General features: G+C 45.3%; 1 protein-coding gene across 1 annotated transcript; it reads left to right on the forward strand.

Moving 5' to 3' along the window:
- The first annotated feature begins 210 nt into the window (after positions 1 to 210).
- SDR9C7 (short chain dehydrogenase/reductase family 9C member 7) lies at positions 211 to 13,173 on the forward strand. The gene is made up of 4 exons (XM_037030122.1): positions 211 to 781; positions 3,939 to 4,197; positions 4,891 to 5,054; positions 12,399 to 13,173. Exons 1-4 carry the CDS (start codon positions 481 to 483, stop codon positions 12,614 to 12,616), a joined length of 942 nt encoding a protein of 313 aa, XP_036886017.1. The 5' UTR covers positions 211 to 480; the 3' UTR covers positions 12,617 to 13,173.
- The last annotated feature ends 12,598 nt before the right edge of the window (positions 13,174 to 25,771 follow it).

Raw genomic sequence — 25,771 nt, forward strand, 5'->3', positions numbered from 1 at the left:
AAAATTTAGTTTATTTACATGCCTGCACTCTTGACAAATGATTTTAATCTCTGGACCAGGGATGGGGGATTCCCGGGGGGGCTTTCTAAGCTGGGTTCTTTCTCATCTACCCTGCTCAGAACACCCAGGTGAGCCACCTCTCATCACCAACATCACCACTGGGGTCTGTCCCATCCCTGGCACCTTCACCCATCAGGGCTGGGGAGAGAGAAGGGCAGCTACCAGGGCTGTCTGAGGTGACGAGGCTTCAGGTTAGACTTGAATTTCTTGCATCTGGGCTAATTGGTGTGTGATGCATCCATCCACCTATAAAAATTATAGAGTGGCTCACTCAGGGCCCTGTGTGTGTTGCCAGCAGTGGAAGGGAGGAGAGCTCTTCTCAGCAGCCTCCAGCACGCTGCCAGCTGGGGGTCAGAGGACCAGCCTTTCCTGCTGTCTCCTGAGCCCCATCCTTCTTGGCCATCGCCTCTTTCCTGCCCTATGGCGGCTCTCACAGACCTCTCTTTTATGTACCGCTGGTTCAAGAACTGCAATCTCGTCCGAAACCTCTCAGACAAGTATGTGTTCATCACAGGCTGTGACTCGGGCTTTGGGAACCTACTGGCCAAGCAGCTGGTTGATCGAGGCATGCGGGTGCTGGCTGCTTGTTTCACCCAGGAGGGGGCCCAGAAGCTACAGCAAGATACCTCCTACCGGCTGCAGACCACCCTACTGGATGTCACCAAGAGTGAGAGCATCCAGATGGCAGCCCAGTGGGTGAGGGACCAAGTGGGCGAGCAAGGTGGGGTGAATTGCATTCCTAAGCTCTCTCAGTTTATCCTTCTTTTCCTGTCTTTCTCCTACAGGCTTCGGACAGTTATCAGGGGCCCTGTTGTTCAGATGGGGCGGGAGAAGTGATGTGGAGATAGGGGCTGAGGCTCTGGCCCAGTGGGACGAGAAGCCATTGCATGGTTTTGTCTGTCCACAGGAAGGGCTGATTTCCCAAGGACGTTTTCTCTCCCAGATACTCAGAGGGAAGGAGGGAGGTCGCCATAGGAGGTAGGGGAGAGAAGCTGTATTCTGTATGTGCAAAGCTCTAAGGATGGAGTTGCTTCTCTGGGACTTTGGAGGTTCTGGCCAACAGCTCTTGTCAGGACCAAGCTGGGTGAAGGCAAGACAGGAGCATGAGGCTGAACTCCCTGAGTGGAGGCATTTGCTTTCCTTGAATGCACCAGGCTAGAAGGCTGAGGACAGAGACATCTGTCCTTTCCTCGCATCCTGGTGGATATTAGGTTGAACTCAGAGTAAGTGCTGACGTCAGAATGGATGTTCCTATTGGGAAAGGAGGCTGTGGGCTGGGGCTGGACCAGGACTGCGTAAGGACCTGCCTGGGGAGGTTCCTGCATGAAGGGCATGGACACAGGAACGGGAAGAACAGGGTGGCTCTGTTGTAGAAGTGGCAGCCTAGGGGAAGTCCTAACTCCCAATGGAACTAGTCCGGGGTCAGTGCCCTCAGGTGGGGACAGGAGAGCCCTGGAGGGACCAGGCAATAATTACCTGCTTTATTTTCCCCCTTAGTACTTACCACTATTCCCTACTTAATATTATTTATTTATTTTTCTCATTTATTGTCTATTTTCCCTGCTAAAATAAAGCTTGGTGGGGGAAAGGCATTTTGTCTCTTTTATTTACTACATATCCTTAGTATTTAGAACAGTGTCTGGCATCTAGCTAGGTGCCAAATATTTGTTGGGTGAATTAAGTCATGAATAATTCAGCAAGAGCGAGTCTCTTTTTTCAGCAGGCTGCCTTGCCCAGCGCCCTAGATTCAGCCCTGAGCCACTCGTGTTAATGCTTCACTGGGTGTATTAGTTTCTTATTGCTGCTGTGATAATTTAACACAAACTTAGTGGCTTAAAACAACACGGATTTATTATCTTGTAGTTCTGGAGGTCAGAAGTCCAAAGTGGGTCTCCCTGGGCTGAAATCAAGGTGTCAGCAGAGCTGGGTTCCCTTGCAGAGGCTCTCGGGGGAAAATCCTCTTCATTGCCTTTCCCAGCTTCTAGAGGCTGCCTGCAGTCCTTGGCTCATGACCCTCTTCTATCTTCAAGGCCAGTGAGGTCAGGCCAAGTCCTTTGCGCACTGCCGTCTCTCTGCCTCCCTCTTCCACGTAGAAGGACATTTCTGACTATACTGGGCTCACCTGGCTAGTCCAGGTTAATCTCCCCATTTTAAGGACAGTGAATTAGCAATTTGAATTTCATCTGCTACCTTAATTCCTCTTTTCCATGTAATCCACCATATTCACAGGTTCTGGGGATTAGAATGGGCCCATCTTCAGGGGGCCATTTTTCTGCCTACTCCATTGGGCAACATCCTTGCTCTAAGAAGCATTGGGAAATGGGGGGAGGGGGTTCTGGCATACTTTCTTATTGTTCCTGGCAGTCTTTGGACATGGCAGGTTGACTCTAAGCTTTTGCACTGCTCTGACTGTTCTCTAGTTGCTCTTCGCAGGAAAAAAAAAAAAAGGTTGTCCTGATTCCCCAGCAGGCAAAGTTGTTTACCAGGGCCATCAAAGGTAGTGGTGAGTGTGTGTTTTTAACCCACAGGCAGAGATCATTTGGGTTTCATAGTCTTTGGGTCTCAGAAGCTTCATTCTCTCCTCTGTAAGACAAGAGAGTCTCCTCTGCTCGAGAAGGTTCTGAGTTCTGCCAGTCAGTTGGTCTTCTGGGGTCTCTGTACTTGGAGAAAACAGGAAGACAGGCTGAGGGCATGGCTTTTGTGTGGACCAGAGCCCTAGGGGAAGGGGTGGCCCATGTATGGCGTTTACTTCCAGCCCTGCCCTCAGGAAAGAGTGGAAAGTGTGCCCAGAGGAGTACCTGAGGCTGCAGAGGCCAAGGTGGGGGTTATGGGGGAGGGGAAGGAAAGGAGCCAGGGCAGTGGGGCTCACAGAATCCCTGAATGAAAGACTGGGAGGGCCTTCTTGGGGATCATTTAGAGGCTTTTCCAACATGGTTTTTTCCCCTTTCTTTTCTTTTTCTTTTTTCTTTTTTTTCAAGCATCAAACACCCTCCACCAAGTAGAATTTAACTTGTAAAGCAAAGAGAGTTCAGCTCCTCTGCATTCCCCTCCCTGGGCAGGTTCTGAGGTGCAGCCTGGGAAGCTCAGAATTGCAAACCTCAGGCTGGAAACAACTGTTCTGGTCCAGTCAACATAGACTCTGAGGCCCGGAGAGGAAGGGGTTTGTCCGAGGCTGGGGTAGAGCCAGCACCAGAACCTGGCTCCTCAAGCCCGGGCCTCTGCAGAACTGAATGGCAATACTTAGCATTCTTCTCTCCATTGATACCAACTCAATTTGATGATTTCAGACAGCCCTTTTCACGCTTTCCATAATTATTTAAATGCTTCATATATTTATTTATAAATGTTATTTCTCCTCTGGTTTGTGAACTCCTTGATTGATAAAACCCTGTCTTGTTCACTTCATGTCTCTAGCACTTTCCTCTGAAACTGACAGAATACTGGGTTCATGAACGGATGAATGAGTGAAGTAACTTTGGTAATGTGTATAATACAACAGGTCTCTTGTACTTAGGGAATACAGAGGGCAGAGCATAATGGGAGAAAGAATTCAAACATTTATTTCTTGGTATGAAAATGATATCTCTTTTCTCTTCTCCCAGAGCTAACAGCTTAGATGTCATTAGCTAAAGCCTGGACTGTTAGCTGGTACAGGGCCCAGGTAGCTGGTAGATTATGTGAGTCAGAAAACAGGCCCCTTTAGGGAAAACTAATTAGTAAAAGGCACATCTTCCTTCAGGCTGTCACAGCTCCCTGCCCAGGCCCCAGCCCGGTGTCTTATGCTTTGTGCACCTGCTCAACCATCCTCAACAGCCCTGAGCAGTGGGTAAGAGGCCTTGGTGATTTCCGCGTGGTTCTCTCTCTCCGTCTCCCTGCAGGTCTCTGGGCCCTGGTGAACAACGCTGGTGTGGGGCTGCCCAGTGGTCCCAATGAATGGCTGACAATAGAGGACTTTGTGAAGGTGATCAATGTGAACCTGGTGGGACTGATCGAGGTGACCCTCCACATGCTACCCATGGTCAAGAAAGCCCGGGGCCGGGTCGTCAACATGTCCAGCTCTGGTGGTCGTGTGGCTGTCATTGGTGGTGGCTACTGTGTCTCCAAGTTTGGTGTTGAGGCCTTCTCTGACAGCATCAGGTGACTGAGCCTTGGTGCCAAGCCACCCTGGGTGGGAGTCCTGGGGTGTCACCTCAGGAAGAGAGGGCTGGGGGCGGGGAGAACTACAGCAGCAGGGCAGGGGAGTTCGGAAGAGAAGAAACTGAAACAGTAGTAGGAAGCAGGCTGGTCCTCGGGGGGCTCTCCCCAAGGACCAAGAGAAGAAAGGGACTAGAGAAGAGGCGGAGTGGTGCTAGGAGGGACTACCTTCCTGCTTTCCCTTGAGCTGCTTTAGAATAAGTGAACCCCTATTTGGGCCTGTGGGATTAGAGGGGACTGCCTCCCAAACAGAGAGGCCTGGGGATAGATGTGCTTGTGGGAGACCCTCTGAGGAGGATGCAGGCCTTGTATTGACCTCTCATCCCCTTTGCCATGTGAGTGCTGGGTATGGGGCTGAGTGGGAGGTACCTGGTGGGAGGTAAGGCTTTGGTCTAGATTCTTTGTTAACTTGAATTTGCCTCATGTCAATTGCCCAGAGGCCAGGCTTTGGAAAGGGCTGAGGCCCTACAACAGGGTTTACTTGCACAAAAGCCAAGGCTGGCCTGCTGCAAGGGGTAGGGAGAATGCCTCATTTCCTGAGGAGATCAGCGCCTAAACAGGTATCAGAAGTGACTCTCCCCTGGTGACCCTTTGTCATCTTGGAGCCTCAGACTGAATCCAACTCTTCTTTCCCAGGCGTGAGCTCCACTACTTTGGAGTTAAAGTCAGCATCATTGAGCCCGGGAACTACCGGACATCCATTCTGGGCAGGGACGGCATAGAGCCGCGCATGCAGAAGCTGTGGGAGCAGCTGCCTCAGGAGACGCGGGATAGCTACGGAGAGGAGTACTTCCGCATCTGTGAGTTTCCTTCACAGGGAGAGGAACAGGGAGATCTTGGGGGCCACTGACATACTTCCATTTTAGTGAGGATGGGGTGGAGGCTCAGAGGGGTTAAAGGGCCAAGGCCACACAGCTAGTGACAGAGCTGAGATTTGAGAACAGAGACCAAGTGGACAACTTCTGTCAGTGACAGAACTAGAGCTTCGAGGGAGACGGGGGGACGCTAGGAGACATGCAGTCCAGGGATGCTGCCTGCTCCTGGCACCCACTCCCCTGCCCCATGTCATGATGCTAGGGAATCAGGTGAAAATGCACTGACATAAGTACGGAGAAGTTACTAAGAACACAGCTGCTTGAGCCAGACTGCCTGGATTTGAATCCTGTCTCTACCACTTACCAGCTAGGAGACTTTGGGCACGTTACTTAATAGCGCTATACCTCAGTTTTCTCATCCATAAAATGGAGCTAATGATAGTGTCTGCCTCACAGGGCTGCTATGAGGAGTAGTATCTGAGATATCTTGCACACACTAAGTGCTTGTTAAATTAATAAAGAGGAAAAGGAGCACAGGAGTATTTTTTTTTTATTTATTTATCTTTAGAGGGGAAGGAGAGAGGGAGAGAAACATCAATGTATGGTTGCCTTTTGTGCATCCCCTGCTGGTAGTTAGCCTGCAAGGAACCGGTTTGCAACCCAGGCATGTGCCCTGACTGGGAATCGAACCGCAATTGTCTGGTTCGCAGGCCCGCTCTCAATCCACTGAGCTACGCCAGCCAGGGCAGCACAGGAGTATTTTACAGGAAGCGTCTCCAGGCCCTTCTTCCTTTCCAAGCTAAGGATTTGAACCTCAGATGTTTGAGGTGAAGGGAGGAGGGTCGTTACGGATGTTTACTATGCTGCCCCCAAAACTTTGTGCAGTTCTTCCAGTTTGATGGATGAATGGAACCCTGGCCATTGAGGCTTGAGAGGAGGGGGTGTGGCCTGTGGGTGCAGTGGAGGAGGAATTGGCCGAAACGCCTGTTAGAGCATCTCATGGTAGGAGAGAGAAGGCCACTCTGAGGACCAGAAGTGCTCACATTCACTCAGATCATCTAATCTCAAAGCTGAGGTTTGATTTCATGAGAAGACGATCCAGAAAACTTCCTAGTTTTCTCCATTTCTCTGGCTCCTGGCACCTCAGAGCCATCTCTGTAGCTGCCTTGGAGAGTGGGCAGCCTCTGACCTGTCACTATAAATTGGTTCTGACACCATCACCTGGCACCTCCTTGGCAGGCAGCTCACTTCTCCAGGTGCTTCTTTGTGACTTGCCTGCTGGCCAGGAAGGTAGGGCTGGCCCTTCGTTGGTTCAGGAGGCTTTCCTGGGCCAGAGTGAAGCAGCCATGCAGGCTCCCAGCCCCTTCCTGCTTCCGTTGGACCTCAGTGGTCTAGTTACTCATTTCCCTAACCCAGATTTTCCCCCTCTCTTTATTTGGCTTCTGTTGTGAACATCCCCAAAAGACAATTTACTGCTGCAGGTAAGTTCTTAGACTCTGGAACTGGGCTGCCAGAGCACAAATTTCAGCTCTCTTGCTGGCCTTGGGCAAGTTACTCAGTTTTTCCATCTGAAATGAGTTATGAGAATGAAATGAATTCGTGTCTATAAAGTGCTTAGAAGATGACCTGATCCCTGGTAAGAACAATTTGATTCAAAAGTGGTTTTTATCCTCCCTCAGATGGAGTCTGGCCTCCTCCCCTCCATTACACTGGTATCTACAAGCTGTAATTCTTGCACTGCAAAGAGATATTCTTAGAAAGTAATGATCCAAAATCCAAAGGGATGAGTGTTGAAACACACCCAGAAACCCTGGATGGGTTACGTGTAATCACTCAATCAAACCCGTGGCCAGTGTCTAACTGCCCGGCGGGTTTGCTTTTAGTGGCATACTCTCCTGCACATCATACATCAACAGAGTAAAAAGTCAAGACACCAAAACCATGACAACCATTTATTTACTTAATGCACATTTTATTGGGAGCCTGCCACCTGCCAGGCACCACGTGGGGCTGGTGAGCGAGAGTGGGTCATTGAGCAGCAGGGCTCACAGCTCACTGCAGCTTGAGGCTCAGCAGGGGAGACAGATCTTAATAAACACACACATTTAAAGGCAAATGTGCACAAGTGCCATGGAAAGAAACACAGGGCTGTGGGAGAAGAATGGGGCTGGGAGTTGGATCCCAGTTTAGATTATGGTGTAGAGGAGGGCTTCTCTGAGTTGACTTTGGGGAAGAACAAATAAGGCATTGCTGAAGACTGGAAAGAGGGGATAGGCAGGGAAGTTTTTGCAGGAAGCCCTGAGACAAGAAAGTCTCTAGAGGAACTTTAAGAATGCCACAGGGTGGGGAGCTGTGTGAGGGAACTGAGGGGAACAGGAGAACTTAGAGCAGCAAAGCCCAGTGAGGATGCACAGGAGATGATCTGATTTGTAATTAGGAAGGACTGCTCTGGTTGCCATGGTGTTCCAGGCTAGACTCCACACTGGCTCGGACTACATAGGAAGTGGAGAAAATGGAAAGAAGTTGATAGATGCCAGGTGTATATTAGGTCTGCTAGTCTGGGAGGGAGAGAAAGCCATCTTGGATGAGTGCTAGGTTTATCATTCAAGGAACCTGGTGGACAGAAGTATCATTCATCCATTGATTTAGGGGAAAATATTCAGAGAAATATTCCTTGAAGAAAGTAATCTTTTAGTTCTGGATGTACTGGAATTCCATGAGAAAAAAAAAAGCCCAAAGAATTTTACATCAGTTGAGAATTTTTCAGTCAGTGGACAAGTGACAGAAAATGCAACCCAAATTATTTAAGTAGAAAGGGCATTTCTTGACACTCATGAGTAAAAAAATTGAAGGAGATGGCCCTTGGGCATAGCCTGATCAAGTCCACCAATGATATTTTTAGGATCTGGTTTTACCCTATTTCTTGGCTCTGCTTCTTTTGTGTTGGCTCCAGTATCATAGGCTCTGTTCCCTGTGGGGGTCACGTGGCTGCAGCATCTCCTCATCTCCTCCCAGGGATAGTTCTTTCAATAGTTCCTCAAAAGGCCTAAGATGCAGTCTGACTTGATGGACCTAAGATAGCAGGATCAGAGTCAGAGGGACAGCAGGATGTGCCCAACCATGAGCTCATCACTGCACCCAGGGGAATGCAAAGATCTGATTGGCTCACGCTGGGTCACGTGCTCTGCCAGACCAAAAGACTCAGAGAGGGAGAGGCAAAAATCTCCAGAGAAAAATCTGTAGCTGTTGCTCTTAGCAAGGGAAATAGATGAGTGTGTGGGTGGGTGGGGAATAATATATATCCTCTGTGAGGTCATCCTAAAACTCTCTCTTATGAAAGAGTGGCCCAAATTATTTATGGGGCTCTTATGGGGCCTAGGGTGAAACAGGGATTCAGCCTGTGCCTGGAAAACCTCACTAGGCTGTTTTCTAAGTACGTAAAGGCAAAAGTTGTAATCTCTGCGGGCCTTAAAAGAACATGGAGAAAGAACTTCCCCTGAAAACCACTTATCAAAAACTGCTATCATTCTTCTGAAGAACAGTAAGGACTGAGTTTACAAAATACCATGTGCTGAGTAATCTGTTATGGTATGTTGTCCATACCATAATTGCAGGGAAAAAATCTCAGGCAGCATTTGACCACTTTTAGGTCAAAAAATTTCCAGGTGATTATACTCTCTAATTTTCACTTCAGTTTAACTGGAGTGTATGGGGACACAGAGCTGATGAGACAAAGTGTCCAGAAATCAGTCTAGCAGAGGAGATGTAGAAGCAAATACAACACCACAGGAGAATCATGCAACAATGAACATGCAAACAAAAACAAAGTAACACCCTGGTTGGTATGGCTCAGTGGCTTGAGCACCAGCCTGCAAACCAAAGGGTCGCCGGTTCGATTCCCAGTCAGGGCATGTGCCTGGGTTTCAGGCCAGTTCCCAGTAGGGGACAGTATGAGAGGCAACCACATAGTGATGTTTATCTCTCTCTTTCTCCCTCCCTTCCCCTCTCTCCAAAAATAAATAAATAATAATTTAAAAAACAACAACAAAGCAACAGTGCAGTCTTACTTCTGCTGTTGTAGAAACCTTCACAGAGGTGACAACGGATTGTTTAGTGAGCTTTGAAGAGTGAACCAGAAGGGGAAGAGATGGCAGTTACTTCCCATGCAGGGAGGAGCATGAGCAGTGTTTGGAGGCCAGGCTACACTGCATGCTTTTGGAGCCAGTGTGGATTCAGAGTTTAGATCATAGCCGTCTCTCCGGCTGTTTCACAGCTTGTCTAAACTTCAGTTTCTTCCTTATAAAGTGTAATAACTCCTCTCTCATGGATCATTCAGAGAATTAAATCTCAGCCATCATCTAGTACAGTTTGGCCTGAGAGAAGTGTGAAGGGATTGCGGTGGGGGTGAGGCTGGGAGTGATTAGGAATCAGTTTGTAGAGGCGTTGATGGCCGCACTGAGTGTGGCTCTATCCTGAAGGCATTGGAGAGCCTGTTAAATGGCTCTGAAGTGACCTGATTGGATTTGTGTTGCTGTAGGAAGGATAAGGGTGGAGACAAGAGACCAGCTGGGAGGCTGTTGCAGAAATCCACTGAAGGAACAGCAAAGGCATGAAGTCTTGGTGGTTATAGGAACTGTGTGTGTTGGGGGGGGAGCTGTTTAAGGAGGGCAGTGTTTAAGGAGGCAGGTGCTGTGTAGACAGACTGAAGATTTAGGAGTGGTCATACAGCTCAACTGGGCAGAAATTCCAGCAAGTTATGGCCAGACAGTCCCGTGGCCTGTGAACCCTGGACCAGATTAGGTATCTTGGAGTGATATGTACGCTAATTAATAACCACTTAACACTGGAACATTCCCAAAGAAGTAGCACACAGAATCACCAGGGCAGGCATGTGAGCAGGGCACAGTATTCTCATCCTAATAGGCTTGGAGTTGAGCCACAGCCTACAGGCAACACAGTCGCCTGCCAAGTTTTTTTCTGTATCTCAACCCTGCCAGGTAGGCCACCAAAAATTCCCCTTTTGGTCCCCTCCCTTCCTGGGGATGGACTAGATCAGAAGTAGTTGTCCCTGGCAAAGGAGAAGAGGCCAGAAACTCAACTATGGGGTCCGTAAGTGCCACAGCCTGGTCCCTGATGCTGAGTTCTCACAATAACACAAATGTGCCCTGCTGCCTGAATCCAAAGCCCATGCTCTTCACTATATAGGAGAGTGACCAGTTAAATGGGTACCTCTGTCCCCCTTCCTACTTCATGTCTAACAGGGTGCCCAGCATAAAATAGGGGGTCCATAAATATTTGAAAGAACAATGAACAAATGTGCCTTATACAACTTCATGTCTCAGGCAGCTTTTTCCATCCCACTGGCTGTGTAGGTCCTTCCAATCTTTCAGAACCTAGTTCCAAAATCATCTTATCACATCAGCTTCCTTGTCTCTTCAGGCCACACAGCCTTTCCTGGCTCTGAGTGAGCGTACTCAGCCCTGAGCATCCTGAATGAGTCCCCTGACACTTGCCTCCTGGCTTGGACCTGCTGCTAGTGGACTGTGTGTCAGGCCCAAGGATGGAGGGCAGAGTGTTCACATCCTAAGACATTATCACTTTACAGAGAGGCCAGCTTTTAAGTCAGAGTGGCTCCTTTGGGGACCCCAAAAGGTCGTTTGTTCTTTTTCACTGCAGTAGTCTTCTCTCTAGGAAACAGAAAGGCAAGTTCCTCAAAGTCAGGGTTAAGGATACTCAAATGGTATTGTCCTGCCCTCATCAACTCAGTGTCTGGCTCAGAGGGGTGAATTCCTAGCCTCCCTGGACCATCTCCAAAGTCAGGCCCACTTTAGCTCTCTCTTTGTTTTCAAGTTTCAATCCTTTATCTCGAAGTCTGACTCTCAGGCACCACTTCCCTCAGAGTGCTTGGAGATGTCACTGAATTACAAGCCCAAGGGCACCCATGCAGATCAGAGCCCAGAAGTGCATCTCGTTCCTTTCTCCTGTTTGTGTGGTGAGCTTTTGCAGGCTTGGACCACTTGGGTGCTTTGTACCTACCTCCACACTCATGTGCCCGGTGTTAACAGAATACCCTCACATTTGTTAGAGCCTTACCAGGCACCTGTCTGTGCCTGAGATCATTTGAACCCCACAATGGCCTGTGACCAAGGTGAGGGCAGTGTTACTATTTTCTAATGACATTTTTTCCCTGTATGCTTTTACAGAAAATTTGGGGACTCTAGGGAGTAAGCAGGAGGGAAAAATCCCTCCAGCAACTGGAATCCCAACAGCCAGACAATATTTTACTTCCTTCCAATTTTTCCATGCAGTTAAATACATTTGTTTCCTACTTCATCCTCCTCCACTTTCCAACCTGCTATTATTTATATTTCTTATTCTCTAGGACAGGTACTATCATCCTCATTTTACAGATGATGACAGTTTAGGCTCCAGGTCACACAACTAATACACAGCAGAACAGGGAACAGGTTTTCTTGTTGCTAGTCTAACACAATAGCAGTAATTCAAAGCACAATTCTTTTTTTTTCAATTAGTTTATGTTCAATACTATTGTGTATTGGTTTCGGGTGCACAGCATAGTGGTTAGACAATCATATACGTTGCCAAGTGATCCCCCTGATATTTCAAGTACCCACCTGGCACCATATGTAGTCATTACAATACTATTGCCTACATTCCCTATGCTGTACTTAGGTCTCCATGACTATTTGGTGACCACCAAGTTCTACTTCTTAACTCCCTCACCCTTTTCACCCAACCCCTCACCTTCTCTCCTCTGACAACAATCAGTCCAATCTCTCTATTTACGAGTAGGTGTCTATTTTCTCTGTTCATTTATTTTGCTCTTTAGATTCCACATATAAGTAAAATTGTATGGCATTTTAATCATACAAATAACAAAATAAGGTATATTATAATGGGTACTTTGTATAATACACTATAGGTCTATCCATGTGGTCACAAATGGTAAGATTTTTTTTATGGCCAAGTAGTATTCTCTTGTAGATATGTACCACCATGTTTTTACCCACCTGTCTGTGGAGGGGCACTTGGGTTGCTTCCGTATCTTGGCTATTGCAAATAATGCTGTAATGAACATAGGGATGGATATATTCTTTTGAATTAGTACAATACACAATTCTTGAATTTAGGAATAGAAATAAGATTATTTACAGGATGTTTGTGTAAGGGACAACCTGGAGGGTGTGGTGGATCTGCCTGAAATGTTAGATCAGTTATTTGATGGAAAGGGAGCTTGAATGGAATTCAGAAAGAACCATCATTAAGGAAAAATAATAGAGCCTTTTATTCCCCCCCTCCCCCAAACAGATACTGAGAAGTTAGCAAACATGACTCGGTCAGCGGAGCCAAGGTTCAGAGATGTCACCAATAGCATGGAACACGCCATCGTTTCCCGGAGCCCACGCATCCGCTACAACCCTGGCCTGGACGCCAAACTCCTCTACCTCCCCTTGGCTAAGTTGCCCACCCCCGTGACAGATTTCATCCTGAGCCGGTACCTTCCAAGGCCAGCAGACAGTGCCTGAGCTGGGGAAGCCCAAAGGCTGGTCAGTGAAGTGTTCAGAAGGGGTCTGGGAGAAGGGACTCTGAGGTCACAAAAGGTGGCATCAGACTTCCTGGGGACACTTTGCTTGGCTGACACACATTGCTGGTGAATTTATGGGTAACTTCTAATAGAAGATGAGGACCTCTTCCCACTCACTGGGGCCACACAGAAACCTGCGATGGCCTTTGCAGGTTCAAAGACCTGCAGGATGGCCCCAAGACTATCTGTCACCTGATCAGTATATGGCTTTTTCTGGACCTGGGAAAGTCAAGGAGAGGATGACTAACTCCTGCTGAATCATGACCCTCCCTCAGTGGTCGGTGCACCAGGAAACACTGTGGCCCAATCTAGCCCACAGGCGAGTCTCAACCACTTTCTTATTGGGTCTCTCAATATGCATTAACCTCTTACTCACAACCCATTATTTGAAATGTGTGGTAGGACAGACGGAGTACATAATTAAACAGGGAAAGTTTAGAATATTTTCTATTTGGATTTCTCTATCTGTAGGTGATTGGGACCCACATGAAATAATATACATTTATTTTATTACCATTAATTAATTCTTCAAATATTTATTGAGTTCTTATTACATACCAGGCACTGTGTAGCTGCTAGGCTACAAAATGATTTAATCATGGTCTTGGTTTATTTTGTGGTTTTGTTTTGTTTTTTTAGCACAGTATGTAGTAGTGAAGATGGACAAACAGTGATAAAAGAAACAGAAATCAGAAAGTCACATTTTTAGAGCTGTGAAGAGTCTTGGAGGTCACCTAATTCAGAGGGTCCCAAAACTGTCTGTATGTCATAATCATGCAGTTAGTTAAAATAAGATGCCTAGGCCACGAAGTTAGAAATATGACTTAGCAGACTTGGGATGGGGCCCAGAAATCTGTATTTGTAACAAGAACACAGGTGATTCTGAAGCACTTGGGGACTGCTGATAGCCCTGTGGAAGTGATTAGTGCTCTATTTTGTTATAGAAGAACAGGAACAGAACCACAGAAATGGAGATCACACGGAGGGGTATCAACAGTGGAGTGGGAGGGGGAGAATGGGGGAAAAGGTACAGAGAATAAGTAGCATAGATGGCAGGTAGAAAGTATGTGACCAATTCAAAGCCCCCAGCAGAGTGACCAAGTCAAAAGTCAGGTGTTCGGATTCCCAGTGTAGGATTTTTGTTATAGAAGAATAAATTTCTGAAGTTAGTAACATTGTTAAATAATTCATTGAACTAAATTTTAAAGAAATACCTTAAATTTCTGGGTCATATGAAATCCTGTTGAATAAAGATGTTTTTGATCTTGAGGAATGGCGATGTAATAAAGGCAAATGTGAAAATAATTTTAAAAATGTCTTTGTGTCTCTTCAACATCTGGCTGAACATGAAAATAATAAAATTAAACTTAACAGCATCTACAACAGACCCCTTTTCCAAATAAGGTAACATTCACAGATTCCAGGGAGTAGGATGTGGACATATCTTGTCGGGGGTCCCCATACAACCTGTTATTTGCATCACTTCTATTCCTGGCACCTAATTCTGTACCAGGAAGGATGCACTGAGATGCAGGTAACTCAAAAGCCCACTGACCATTGGCTTAAACAATAAAGAGTTAGGGCAAGATCCTATAGCTGAATGATGGTGTTAATGGATATTCTTGCCGACACGGTTAAGAATTACAGATCAGTGAGGCAGCAAATTGTGGAACCATTGTGCACAAGGTTGCAGCTGGCCAGCAAGGCAGTGGCTGGTGGATACCTAATCACATATTCACGTGCAGATAAACCATGAGAAACTGGGGAGCAGAATGGACCACGCAAACCACAGTCCCAGCGTGGGGAAATCCTCAAAGCCTCAAACCACTGATTGAAAACACCTGTGGGGATTGAGGCAGCTGTAGGAGAAACTCCTGCCTCACAGGGGACTTCGTTGGAGAGACCCACAGGGTCCTAGAACATACACAGGCCCATCCACCCAGGGGTCAGCACCAGAAGGGCCCAATATCCTTGTGGGAAGTGGGGAAAGTGACTGAAACCTGGAAGAGAGTAGAGCAGTGCCATTGTTCCCTCTCAGACCCCTTCCCCACACACAGTGTCACAACCCTTCGATGTAGGTTACCCCGCTCTGGTGAACACCTAAGGCTCTGGCCCTCACTACGTAACAGGTGCATCAAGACAAAAAAAAAATGGTCCAAATGAAAGAACAGATCAAAGCTCCAGAAAAAATACAACTAAGTGATGGATAGCCTACCTATCAGATACACAGTTCAAAATACTGGTAATCAGGATGCTCACAGAATTGGATGAATTTGTGTCAAACTAGATGAAAAATTAGATGCAAATTAGATGAAAAAATGAAGGCTATGCTAATTAAAAGGAAGGAAAATGTACAGGGAATCAATAGTGATGGGAAAGAAATTGGGACTCCCATCAACACTGTGAATCAGAAGGAAGAAAGAAACATCCAATCAGAAAAGAATGAAGAAACAAGAATTTTAAAAAATGAGGAGAGGCTTAGGCGCCTCCACGACATCTTCAAATTTTCCAACATCCAAATTATAGGGGTACCAGAAGGAGAAGAGGAAGAGCAACAAATGGAAAAGTTATTTCAACAAATAATGAAGGAGAACTTTTCCAATCTGGCAAAGGAAATGGACTTCCTTATTTTGCTCCAGGAAGCTCAGAGATTAGCTTTGGAAGCTCTTCCAAAGGAGGAAGACACCAAGACACATCATAATTACATCAGCCAAGATTAAACCTAAAGAGAGAATCCTAGAAGCAGCAAGAGAAAAAAGGTTGTTACCTGCAAGGGAGTTCCCATCAGACTGTCAGCTGGTTTCTTAAAAGAGACCTTACAGGCAAGAAGGGGCTGGAAAGAAGTATTCCAAGTCATGAAAGGCAAGAACCTACATCCAAGATTGCTCTATCCAGCAAAGCTTTCATTTAGAATGGAAGGGCAGATAAAAGTCTTCTCAGATAAGGTCAGGTTCGAGGAGTTCATCATCACCAAGCTCTTGTTATATGAAATGTTAAAGGGATTTATCTAAGAAAAAGAAGATAAAAAATATGAACAGTAAAATGACAGCAAACTCACAATTATTATAACAACTACACCTAAAACAAACTAAGCAAACAACTAGAACAGGAACAGAGCCACAGAAATGGAGATCACACGGAGGGGTATCATCAGTGGAGTGGGAGGGGGAGAGTGGGGGAAAAGGTACAGAGAGTAAGTAGCATAGATGGTAGGTAGAAAGTAGACAGGGGAAGGGTAAGAATAGTATGAAAATGTAGAAGCCAAAAAACTTATATGTATGACCCATGGACATGAAGTAAAGTGGGGGAATGAGGGTGGGAGTGGGTATGCAGGGTGGAGGCGAGTTGGTGGGGGGAATGGGACAACTGTAATAGAATAATCAATAAAATATATATTTTTAAAAAAAGAATTACAGATCAGCAAGTCTGCTACCTTGCAAGCAGGGTTTATTAGTGACACATTCTCATGGAAGAGAACAGGCGTTGCCAAAGTCAGGGTGAAAGGCATAGGTTCAGGGCACAGTAAGGGTGGCAAGAAGCAAGAGCAAGGGTGGTAAATGCAGGGCAGCAAGAACCCCAGGTCCCCCAGTTTGGCGGGATGGGGGTGAAGCAGTTGCATATTGATTGACAGGTAAAGGTGGTGCCAGCTGTCCCGGGGAGACATGACTACCCAAATACAGGTATGGGTGGAGGTCTGTTAGCCTGAATCCTTATTTTGCTCCAGACCCCTTGTTGTAAAATAGATGTGTGACAGGAGGCAGTTAAAGTTGGGGCAGTTACCTAAAGTTATTTATAGGCTCTTTCTGTAAGCTTAGGGACTCCCAAATAAAAGATAGTGACCAGAGGTAGGCAGTTAACCAAAGTTGTTTTATAGGCTTTTTCGTTGGACGTGGTGGACTCCCTCCTCTCCCACCTTCCAGGCCTTGGGGTAAATACACAGTTTCAAGACTTTCTTTCCCAGATAGTGGAAACGATACATAGGATTTCAAGGACTTCCCTCCCCCTGTACTAACAGAGTTTCTTGTGATGCTGGAAACCTGGCAGTATTATTGGACCAAGCTCAGGACTGCTGAGTTAGTGGGTTAGACATGTGTCCCTCCTCCTCCCTGCCTTGGTTTACTATTCATCCTACCTAAGTGCTAAAAGGCATTTTCTGGCAACCAGGATGCCTGGTGATGGTCAGCAACAGCAGCTCAGTCTCAAAATTCTTCCTATGCTACCTCTTGCCTCAATGGCATCAAGATACAGGTTCTTTCTGCTTCTTTGTTATGCCATCTACAGTTTTGGCTGTAACCTAAATCCATTATCTTTATTGTTGGTATTTTTACTGTTACTATGACTGCCGGTGGCAATGGGAACTCTGTGCTTCCTCATTCACAACTTACAGGAGAAGAGAAAAGCCTGTCGTTCGGGGCATCAGAGACAGGAAGTTTCTGTCCCACAGACTTACCAAGACTCTCCTTAAATCTCATTAACCCAAATTAGCTTCAGTTTGTTTATCCCTGAACCCATCACTGACAAGGGGGTAAATTACCCTGAATTGTTTAGATTAAGCATGGAACAGAATGAAAATATTGGGGAGTAAGTCACAGTGCATACTGCCCTGGAAAATTAAAAACTTGAATTCTATGCTATTAAGAGAGTTGAATCTAGGTCAAAAATAAACTTTCCTTTTTGAAGACACAAAAATTTGCTGTGGAAGACTATAGCTAGTTAATACATTGAGATGTTTACACATTTTCATTGCTTCTTAGTTTCCTATTTCCTCTTCCCCCACTTAAGTAGGGAGCCAATTTGATACTTTTTTACCTTGGGTGAGATATTTAACAGAATGGAACAAGTTACATTTCCTGCACTTTCTCTAGCTTTAGTTTCCTTGACCCTAATATCTTTAAAGAAATCACAGAATTTGGCGGGGGGGAGTAAAAAAGAATTTGACTTGTGGGTATACATAATGTCTCAGAGAAGCAGATTCTGGCTGGTGAGAGAAGAGGGTGAAGTTTAGAGCTTCCAGAGCAGGAGGAACCAAGGGTCACTTTCTGGAAGTTTGTTGGGAAGGTGGCTGGACTCGAGAGTCTAGCTGCATCTTGTGTTCTGACAGATGAGACTCAGGGTGACCTCACAGAAAAACCATCTGTCCCGCCACGGCAGGAATGCAGTAGAGATATAAAAGGCATGCAGGCCAGGACAGCAGGCATTTAAGAGATAACCTACACAGATAGAAAATATGTTGCTCTGAGGCTATCCTGCCATCACATCCTTAATAGTTGAGGTAGTTTCAGATTTTTGAGATCCATATCTTCTCTATTATTGCATTTTAGTATATTTAATATTAAGATCATCATTTTTCTTGGATATCTTTTATATTTTCCTAGAATTTTTAATTGCCTTTTCTTTTCTTAATCTCTTATTCATCCTCTTAATGAAATTATCTCCACATCTTTAAAGCAGAAAAGTAATGTGATCTGATTTGAATTTTATTTTATTTTTTAATTATATGTTATTGATTATGTTGATTTAAATCAGGAATACCTGATTTTTCCCTATTCCCCCCACTCCATCCAGCAACCCAACTCCCTCAGGCAATTCCCATACCATTATTCATGTCCAGGGGTCATGTATATAAATTCTTTTGAGGCAGGAGATAGTCAGGAAGGAGGAAACTCTGGTGATACCCCAGGGCTAAGATAAAGGACATGGACACAGGACAGAAACCCTGTTCTAAGACTGGTTGTTCTCACTTTCTGGAAAAGCACTGAATCATGGCGAATCATGAATGCACCTGCACAGAAGACGCTTAATTATAATAGCATTGTAGTAAGTTAACATTGTTTGACCCTCTTCCCTGGTTGCCAATCAAGAAAAATCATGGGAGGCCACATGTTCAGTAGCTTTAAAGTAATATAACAACTTGTACATGTGCAATAAAACCTCACCAAAACTAGCCAGGAAATATCCACCCTATAAGAATGGAACCCCTGCAGCCCATGAGGTCAGTCTCTGCTTGGAATTGGCCTACTCCCATGTTCCTTGGAGTGTACCATCGCTTAATAAATCTGCTCTCTCTCTCTTTCTGCTATAAACTGTGTGTTTGGTTCAATTCTTTGTCCATAATCATCAAGAACCTGGTTGCCTGTGCCCACCTGTGACAATTCCTTTAATTCCGTAGTTGTTAGGCTTCCATTCAACTCAATTTCTTTTTTTAAATATATTATATTTTATTAATTATGCCATTACAGTTGTCCTATTCCCCCCTTCATTCCCCTCCACCCTGCACACCCCTCCCACATAATTTCCCCCCTTTAGTTTATGTCCATGTGTTACAAGTTCTTTAGATTCTGTATTTCCCATACTATTCTTGCCCTCCCCCCTATTTTCTACCTACCATCTATGCTACTTATTCTCTGTACCTTCTCCCCCATTCTCCTCCTCCCACTCCCCTGTTGCTAACCCTCCATGTGTTCTTCATTTCTATGGTTCCACTCCTGATCTAGCTGTCCTCTTGGTTTGCTTTTGTTTTAGGTGTGGTTGTTAATAACTGTGAGTTTGCTGTCCTTTCACTGTTCATATTTTTCATCTTCTTTTTCTTATATAAGTCCCTTTAGCATTTCATATAATAAGGGCTTGGTGATGATGAACTCCTTGAACTTGACCTTATCTGAGAAGCACTTTATCTGTCCTTCCATTCTAAATGAAAGTTTTGCTGGATAAAGCAATCTTGGCTGTAGGTCTTTGGATTTCATGACTTGGAATACTTCTTTCCAGCCCCTTCTTGCCTGTAAGGTCTCTTTTGAGAAATCCGCTGACAGTCTGATGGGTACTCCTTTGTAGGTGACTGTCCCCTTATCTCTTGCTGCTTTAGGATTCTCTTCTTCATTTTGGTCTTGGCTAATGTAATTATGATGTGCCTTGGTGTGTTCCTTCTTGGGTCCAACTTCTTTGGGACTCTCTGAGCTTCCTGGATTTCCTGGAAGTCTATTTCCTTTGCCAGACTGGGGAAGTTCTCCTTTATTATTTGTTCAAATATGTTTTCCACGTGTGGCTGTTTCCTTTCCCCTGCTGGTACCCCTATAATTCGGAAGTTGGAACGTTTAAAGATGTCCTGGAGGTTCCTAAGCCTCTCCTCATTTTTTGAATTCTTGTTTCTTCATTCTGTTTGGGCATTTCTCTCTTCCTTCTGGTCCACCCCCTTGATTTGAGTCCCAGTTTCCTTTCCATCACTATTGGTTTCCTGTGCATTTCCCTTCATTTCAATTAGTTTAGCCTTCATATGTTCCTCTAATTTGTGGCTAAAATCAACCAGTTCTGTGAGCATCCTGATTACCAGTGTCTTGAATTGTGCATCTGAGAGGTTCGCTATTTCCTGGTCACTTAGAGTTATTGGCTCTGGGGCTTTGAGTTCTTCTTGAGCCATATTTTGGACTGTTCATGCCTGTTACGTATGAGGAGCAGAGCCCTAAGTATTCACCAGGGCCGGGCGACCCAGTCGCTGGGTTGTGATGCTGTATGTGGGGGCAGGGCCAAAGGAAAGCAATGGTGGAACCCTTTGCTTCCTCCCGCCGCCACCGCGGGCCGCGCGATTGGTCCCAATGCTTGCGAATGTGCGACTGCACATTCAGCCACTACTGGGTTCGTAGCTGGGGGCTGCTTGGTCCATTTCACTTCTCACTCCCGCCGTCTGGAGCCCTCACTGGGTCCGCCCAATGCTACCCCGAATGCCTGGGCGCCTGAGGTCGGGGGATCTTTCCTGCCCAACCCTGCTCTGCTACCAGCTCCGCCCCTCTTACCTGTCTGGGAGAACAGTTCGTTGTTGTTGTTAGACTTCCGTATAGTTCACTTTTCTGTTCATTGGCTGCGCCTTTGTTCTACAAACTTTTGTTGTATTCAAACTTGGTTGTGGGAGAAGGCACAGTGTTTCCGTCTACGCCTCCATCTTGGCGGAAGTCCCCAGTATATTTTTTAATAAATGAAGAAGGTAGCATGTCAAGCTCATCAAAGTTGTGGGCCTCTCCAAGTCTGAGGCTCTTTAAATTCTTGAAAGCAGTGATTGTTTTCTATGGAATCCAACTTTGTAGCAGTTGCATGCCTTTCCAGTCAAGACGTCTGCTCAAGGAAGAGTAGAGGTTTCTTCCCTTTTGCTACTGGCAGCATTTAGAGGCCTCTTCGATCAGTTTCTTCATCTTTGACTTATGACACTTTTTGGTGGCTTAGTTGGTGATCTTTGTCTTAGAATATTGATATGTTCTGCTGGATCCTTGTTCCTGATGAATAGTGTCTTTCTGCCTATTTGGTTCTCACAGATGGCCCCTCTTGCAAGCCTGAGGGAATGGCTGGTTTCTTATCCTTCCATTTCCAAGCCCTCCAATCTTTCACTGTCCTTATAGGGCAGAAGTTTGTCTGAGTCCCATGGGCAACTCACCACAATCTGTCTCTGTTCATTTGATTGTGTCCATCTGTTTACGCCCTTCCTCCTCTAGCATTGGCATAGTTTGGGACGAAATAATTTCAAAATGATTTCCCGTGCTTTTCAATCTTTCTTCTCTAAAAAAAATTTCTTCCTCTTTTCCTGCCCAGCCAGCTTTGGATGGTTGTCCTTCAACTCCCCAATGCCCTGTCCTGTAATTGTCCACAGCCTCTTTATCAGGACTTTTCTTGACCTCTGGGCTCAGACCTGGAATCAGGAGCCCGAAAGAGCCTCCCTTCTCAAGCTGAATGGCTTCAGTACTTTCTAACATTTCTCATGTTGTCTTCTGTTCTCCTTCACATGAAGAGAAGTTTGCCAATCACAGCGACACTTCCAAGCATACATTCAGGTCTTGCTACTCAACAGGAAAATGCTCCAGACATCAGAGCTGGATTCTCTCTCTCTCTCCCCACCCATTCATTCTTCCCTTCCACGGTATATTTCCTCCCCCCACCATTCCCCTCCCTCCTTCCTTCCTGAATGGTTAATGGATACATTCGGAAATAACTGCCCATGCTCTGTAGCCTCTAGATTGTACACAACAGATTCTTATTGTAGGATACAATTTCAGCTACATATCACAGGCATCAAAATTAACAGTAGATTACACAAGACAGGTGTTTCTTTGTGGAAAAACCTGGAATGGTATAATCTCTCTCTTCTATTAATTTGTAACAGACTAATATAGACAAATTGTAATTTCTAATAGGCCATCCTTCCTTGTCCCATTCCATTTACAGTAATGTAAATATTGATATTATTAGATTTATACCTGTCATTTTGCTACTTATTTTCTTTAGGGTCTTATGTCATTTTTGTTCTCATTTATTGCCATCGTTTGTGTTAAAATTTTTAGAGTATCATTTCAATTCCTCTTCTGATTTTTTAAAACTTCTCAAAAATGTTATTTTCTACATAGTTGCCCTAGAGCAGCGGTTCCCAACCAGGTGCCATATTGCTCCCCCACTCCCACCAGGGGACACTTGGAAATGTCTGGAGACATTTTCACTTTGTGACAGCCTGGGTGGGGGTCATTCAGAATTCAGCTAGGTCTCAAATCAGCTTGGCTTTCGCTTCTAGCTTGGCTCCCGCTTCTAGCTTGGTGCCCAGTCAGGAGCTATGTATGGACAGCTTACTCCAGCACTTGTCACAGGCATTGTGAGACAATGTGAGGAATCTCTCATCCCCAGGATCTCACTGGTAAGTTTTTAACTGGTCTGCTACTGGCCCCAACCAGGGCCACCGCTCATACTAAAGGAGCAGTGGGTTTTCCCTATTAGTGTCCTAGCAAGCTTGCTGCTTTTACTGACAATGCTACGGTGTTTTCACCTTCTGCCTGAGGTCCAGCGTACCTCCTCTGGTGCAGAGCTGCTGATTTCCTGGCCAGCTCTGCCATTCTTGCCTACTGAGCTCAAGAGGAAATGGGGGAATGGCTGCAGGCAAGCAGATCACAGATTCCTGCTGAAGAGCTAGAGGTCTTTTATGAGTAAATGACTCTCAATTTATTATTTACCTTTGGTTGACTTCCAGAGACCTTAAACCATGGTTTTAAACAGTTTTGTCCAGTTTTATACTTGTTTTTGGAGGAGAGGATTTGCCAGCCTCTTCACTCCACAGTTGGAAGTCCTCCCACTACTTTGGAGTTAAAGTTAGGATCATAAAACTGGGCAACTTTAAGACAGACATTTTTGCCTCTGAAAGGATAAACAGCAGCAGCCTTGAAGAAATCTGGGTTCGTGTTTGTCTGTTAAGCAAAGAAAACTAAAGGAAGAAGTTATTTGAAAACTGTTGGCCCTCTTGTACCAGCAGTCAAGCAAGTAATTTTGCCCTTTAGTTAGTTCACAACAACTGATTCTGAGACCCAAACAGAGCTCTGGCCCATGAGGGACAAGCCCCTCAAAGCTGGGCAGCTTAATCCCAAGAAACTGGCTTCCTAAGGCCTTACACTGTGGTATTTGTTCTCCTCGGCATGCCAGTCTCTCCCATTCTTCCACCTCTCGCACTGCGCATGTGAGCCCACTCATGCATGCAGAGAGCACACGCTTGCAGAGAGCACACGCTTGCATGTGAGCCCACTCATGCATGGAGCAGCAGTTAACTCTCTAGAGCAATTCAACCCTGGTGTCAGTGAGACCAGTGACCTTTATCTGAGGTGCCCCAATGTAGGCCCTGGATGAGGCAGCTGAATACTTTCTTCTAATGTCAAAAATCCGAGGCCACACCTTCTTTATTCATTCAATTAATTTGTGTAGGTACCTACTATGGAGCCCAGCACTGTGCTGGGGGCTAGTGATATGGCGGTGAACATGCCACAGTTCCCACCCTGGAGGAACGCTCAGTACCAGGAGCAGACACAAATGAGTAAGCATCTATAATAAAGTGTGATGAGCATAATGGAAGGAGAGGTACAGGAACTGCTGATGGAAACTCATATAAAGCAGGGCAATGTTGTTTCGAGACTTGGGAGGTGAAAGGCAGTTTCTTGGAAGAAGTAGCGTCTTAACTAAGACTAAGGAATGAGGGAGAGTTGAGCAAGCAGCTAGTTTACGTTGTGTATTATTCGCAAATGTTCAAAGCAACACAAGTTCACCTCAACCTCCCACCCTCTCATCTTACTTCTAGAGCACCCTGTCTAGTTTGCATCCTGGCCTCATCCTTCCTATGTGATTTGGTTTGTGATCTTCCAGGAATTCCAGCTTATTTTAATATTTATTTGAGCCAGATAGATAAGTATGCAGCAATAAAATTAATCCTTGACCTGAGGTTTGAAAAACAAAGTTGTATTCCCTGGTAGCTTCTGAGCATGATATGACAGATGGCTCTAGAAGAGAGTCATGGCCCACTGGGAGTTGAACTAGATAACTCGGCAATTCTAGTCTTGGTCTACTATTGAGTAACTGGGTGGTGCTGGGCAATTTTCTTAACACTATATGTGAGTTCCCTTATTTATTTATCTTTGTAGTAAAAAAAGAGCAGTAAGTCTCCAGTTGCTCTCCTCTAATATGACGTGAGTCAAGTTATTTTGCAAAGCTAAATAGAAACAATCTAGAATGGGTGGTCTCATGGAGAGCAAACTGAGGTCTCTAATAAAATGAGAAAGGTTCAGCTCCAGCTGGGAAGCTCATTTGGTTAGAGCATCCTTTCTATACACCAAGGTTGCAGGTCAAGGTACATACAAGAATCAACCAATGATGATGATGTTCCTCTCTCTAAAATCAACATATATAAAACATAAAAAGAAAAAGAAAAAGATTCTACCTGTAGTGCCAGGGTAGAGTTCAGGAATAGAACTAGAGGGCTCGCAATCTACCACAGCAGCTCTCTCAGGCTCACCCTGCCCTTCTCTCAAAGCTCTCTTTCCTACCTGTGGTTAAAGAAAGTTTCCATCGTGTTCTTATAGATTGTACCTATTTATAAATGTTATTGACTGAAGCACATCGAACTGTCTCTATGAACAGTCAGCAAGGGGCATACATTCACTGTTTCATATCCCCGCATTTCCTACCTTGCCAAGTTACATTACATTCCTCAATCTTACTATCTTTCCTGGAAGAACCCCTGCTTCTCACTGGTACTAAGTCAAAACCTGTTTTTTTAGTAAGTGGGGTTGACCTACTCTTGGGCCCAGTACAGGAGTCTAGGCACTATGGAATTTAAACCAACCACACTGGTGACCACAAATTCCAGTATAGGGTGGGGCAAAAGTAGGTTAATATTTGTTCATATGGAAAATAATACAGTAATTAATAAACAATTATACAAGAATAAACTCTGTAAACTCACAACTGTAAACCTACTTTTGCCCCACCCTGATAAATCCCATAATAAGTATTCAGAAGACTTGGCCAAATATGAAGTTCTTAAGTACACTTAAAGAGTCAACTCAACATTTCAGGTTTCCGATTTTCAGTTTTAGAATAAATGACTTCCCTTTTAACACTATAGCTGGGAGTGGAAAATGGTAGACAACATTTTCATTCAATGTAAGCCCAAGGTTGTTGCTGGGGCAGCCCAGGGGTCTGAGACATCCACAGCCAGTAGTGTGTGGGGGAGAGCACAGGGGCTATCAGCTTGGTTTTCATAGCATTTGCAGAAAATTAAATGTAAAGGACTTAGCTGTCGTAAGTGACAAAGGTGTAAGGGAAATGTTTACTACAGAGCCATTCTAACCTGCAAACGAAAGGTAGCATCTTTTTGAGTCTCCAGTAGAACAGGATACCTTGAAGCAAGTGTTAGGTCACTAGCTCTTTCAAAGTAGGAGTTTCCCACTGTTCTGGGTTTGAAAGCCTGCAAATGAGATAGGAGAAAAAAGTAAAATAATACTAGCAGCCAACATTTATTGAGCTCTTTCTATGTGCCAAGCGCTGGACTAAGCATTTACACACATGTTTGAATGCCTTTAAAATTTATGAAGTGCTCTTTCTCTTATTTTATAAAAGAGGAAATAGACTTGGAGAGGGTCAATAACTTGTTCAAGGTCACACAGCCAGTAGCCCTGCTCTGAGCCAAATTTGCCTGAAGCAGGTCATACAATTTTTGACTCAGAATGGCATTCTGTGCTTTGATCACGAACAAATTAATATCAGGGGGCCACTGCCCTCACTCTAGGAGGGCTGGTCCCTCCTCACTGGA

This window comes from Sturnira hondurensis, unplaced genomic scaffold, assembly GCF_014824575.4.
Source record: "Sturnira hondurensis isolate 20B ecotype Veracruz unplaced genomic scaffold, ASM1482457v3 Scaffold0020601, whole genome shotgun sequence".
In the NCBI taxonomy this organism is placed as follows: domain Eukaryota; kingdom Metazoa; phylum Chordata; class Mammalia; order Chiroptera; family Phyllostomidae; genus Sturnira; species Sturnira hondurensis.

What these genes read in the sequence shown, in the direction of transcription:
- SDR9C7 (XM_037030122.1), top strand. Translation starts at nt 481, where the DNA reads ATGGCGGCTCTCACAGACCTCTCTTTTATGTACCGCTGGTTCAAGAAC. An exon ending in GCCTTCTCTGACAGCATCAG is followed by an intron (nt 4,198 to 4,890) that starts GTGACTGAGCCT and finishes CTTCTTTCCCAG; the next exon opens with GCGTGAGCTCCACTACTTTG. An exon ending in AGAGGAGTACTTCCGCATCT is followed by an intron (nt 5,055 to 12,398) that starts GTGAGTTTCCTT and finishes TCCCCCAAACAG; the next exon opens with ATACTGAGAAGTTAGCAAAC.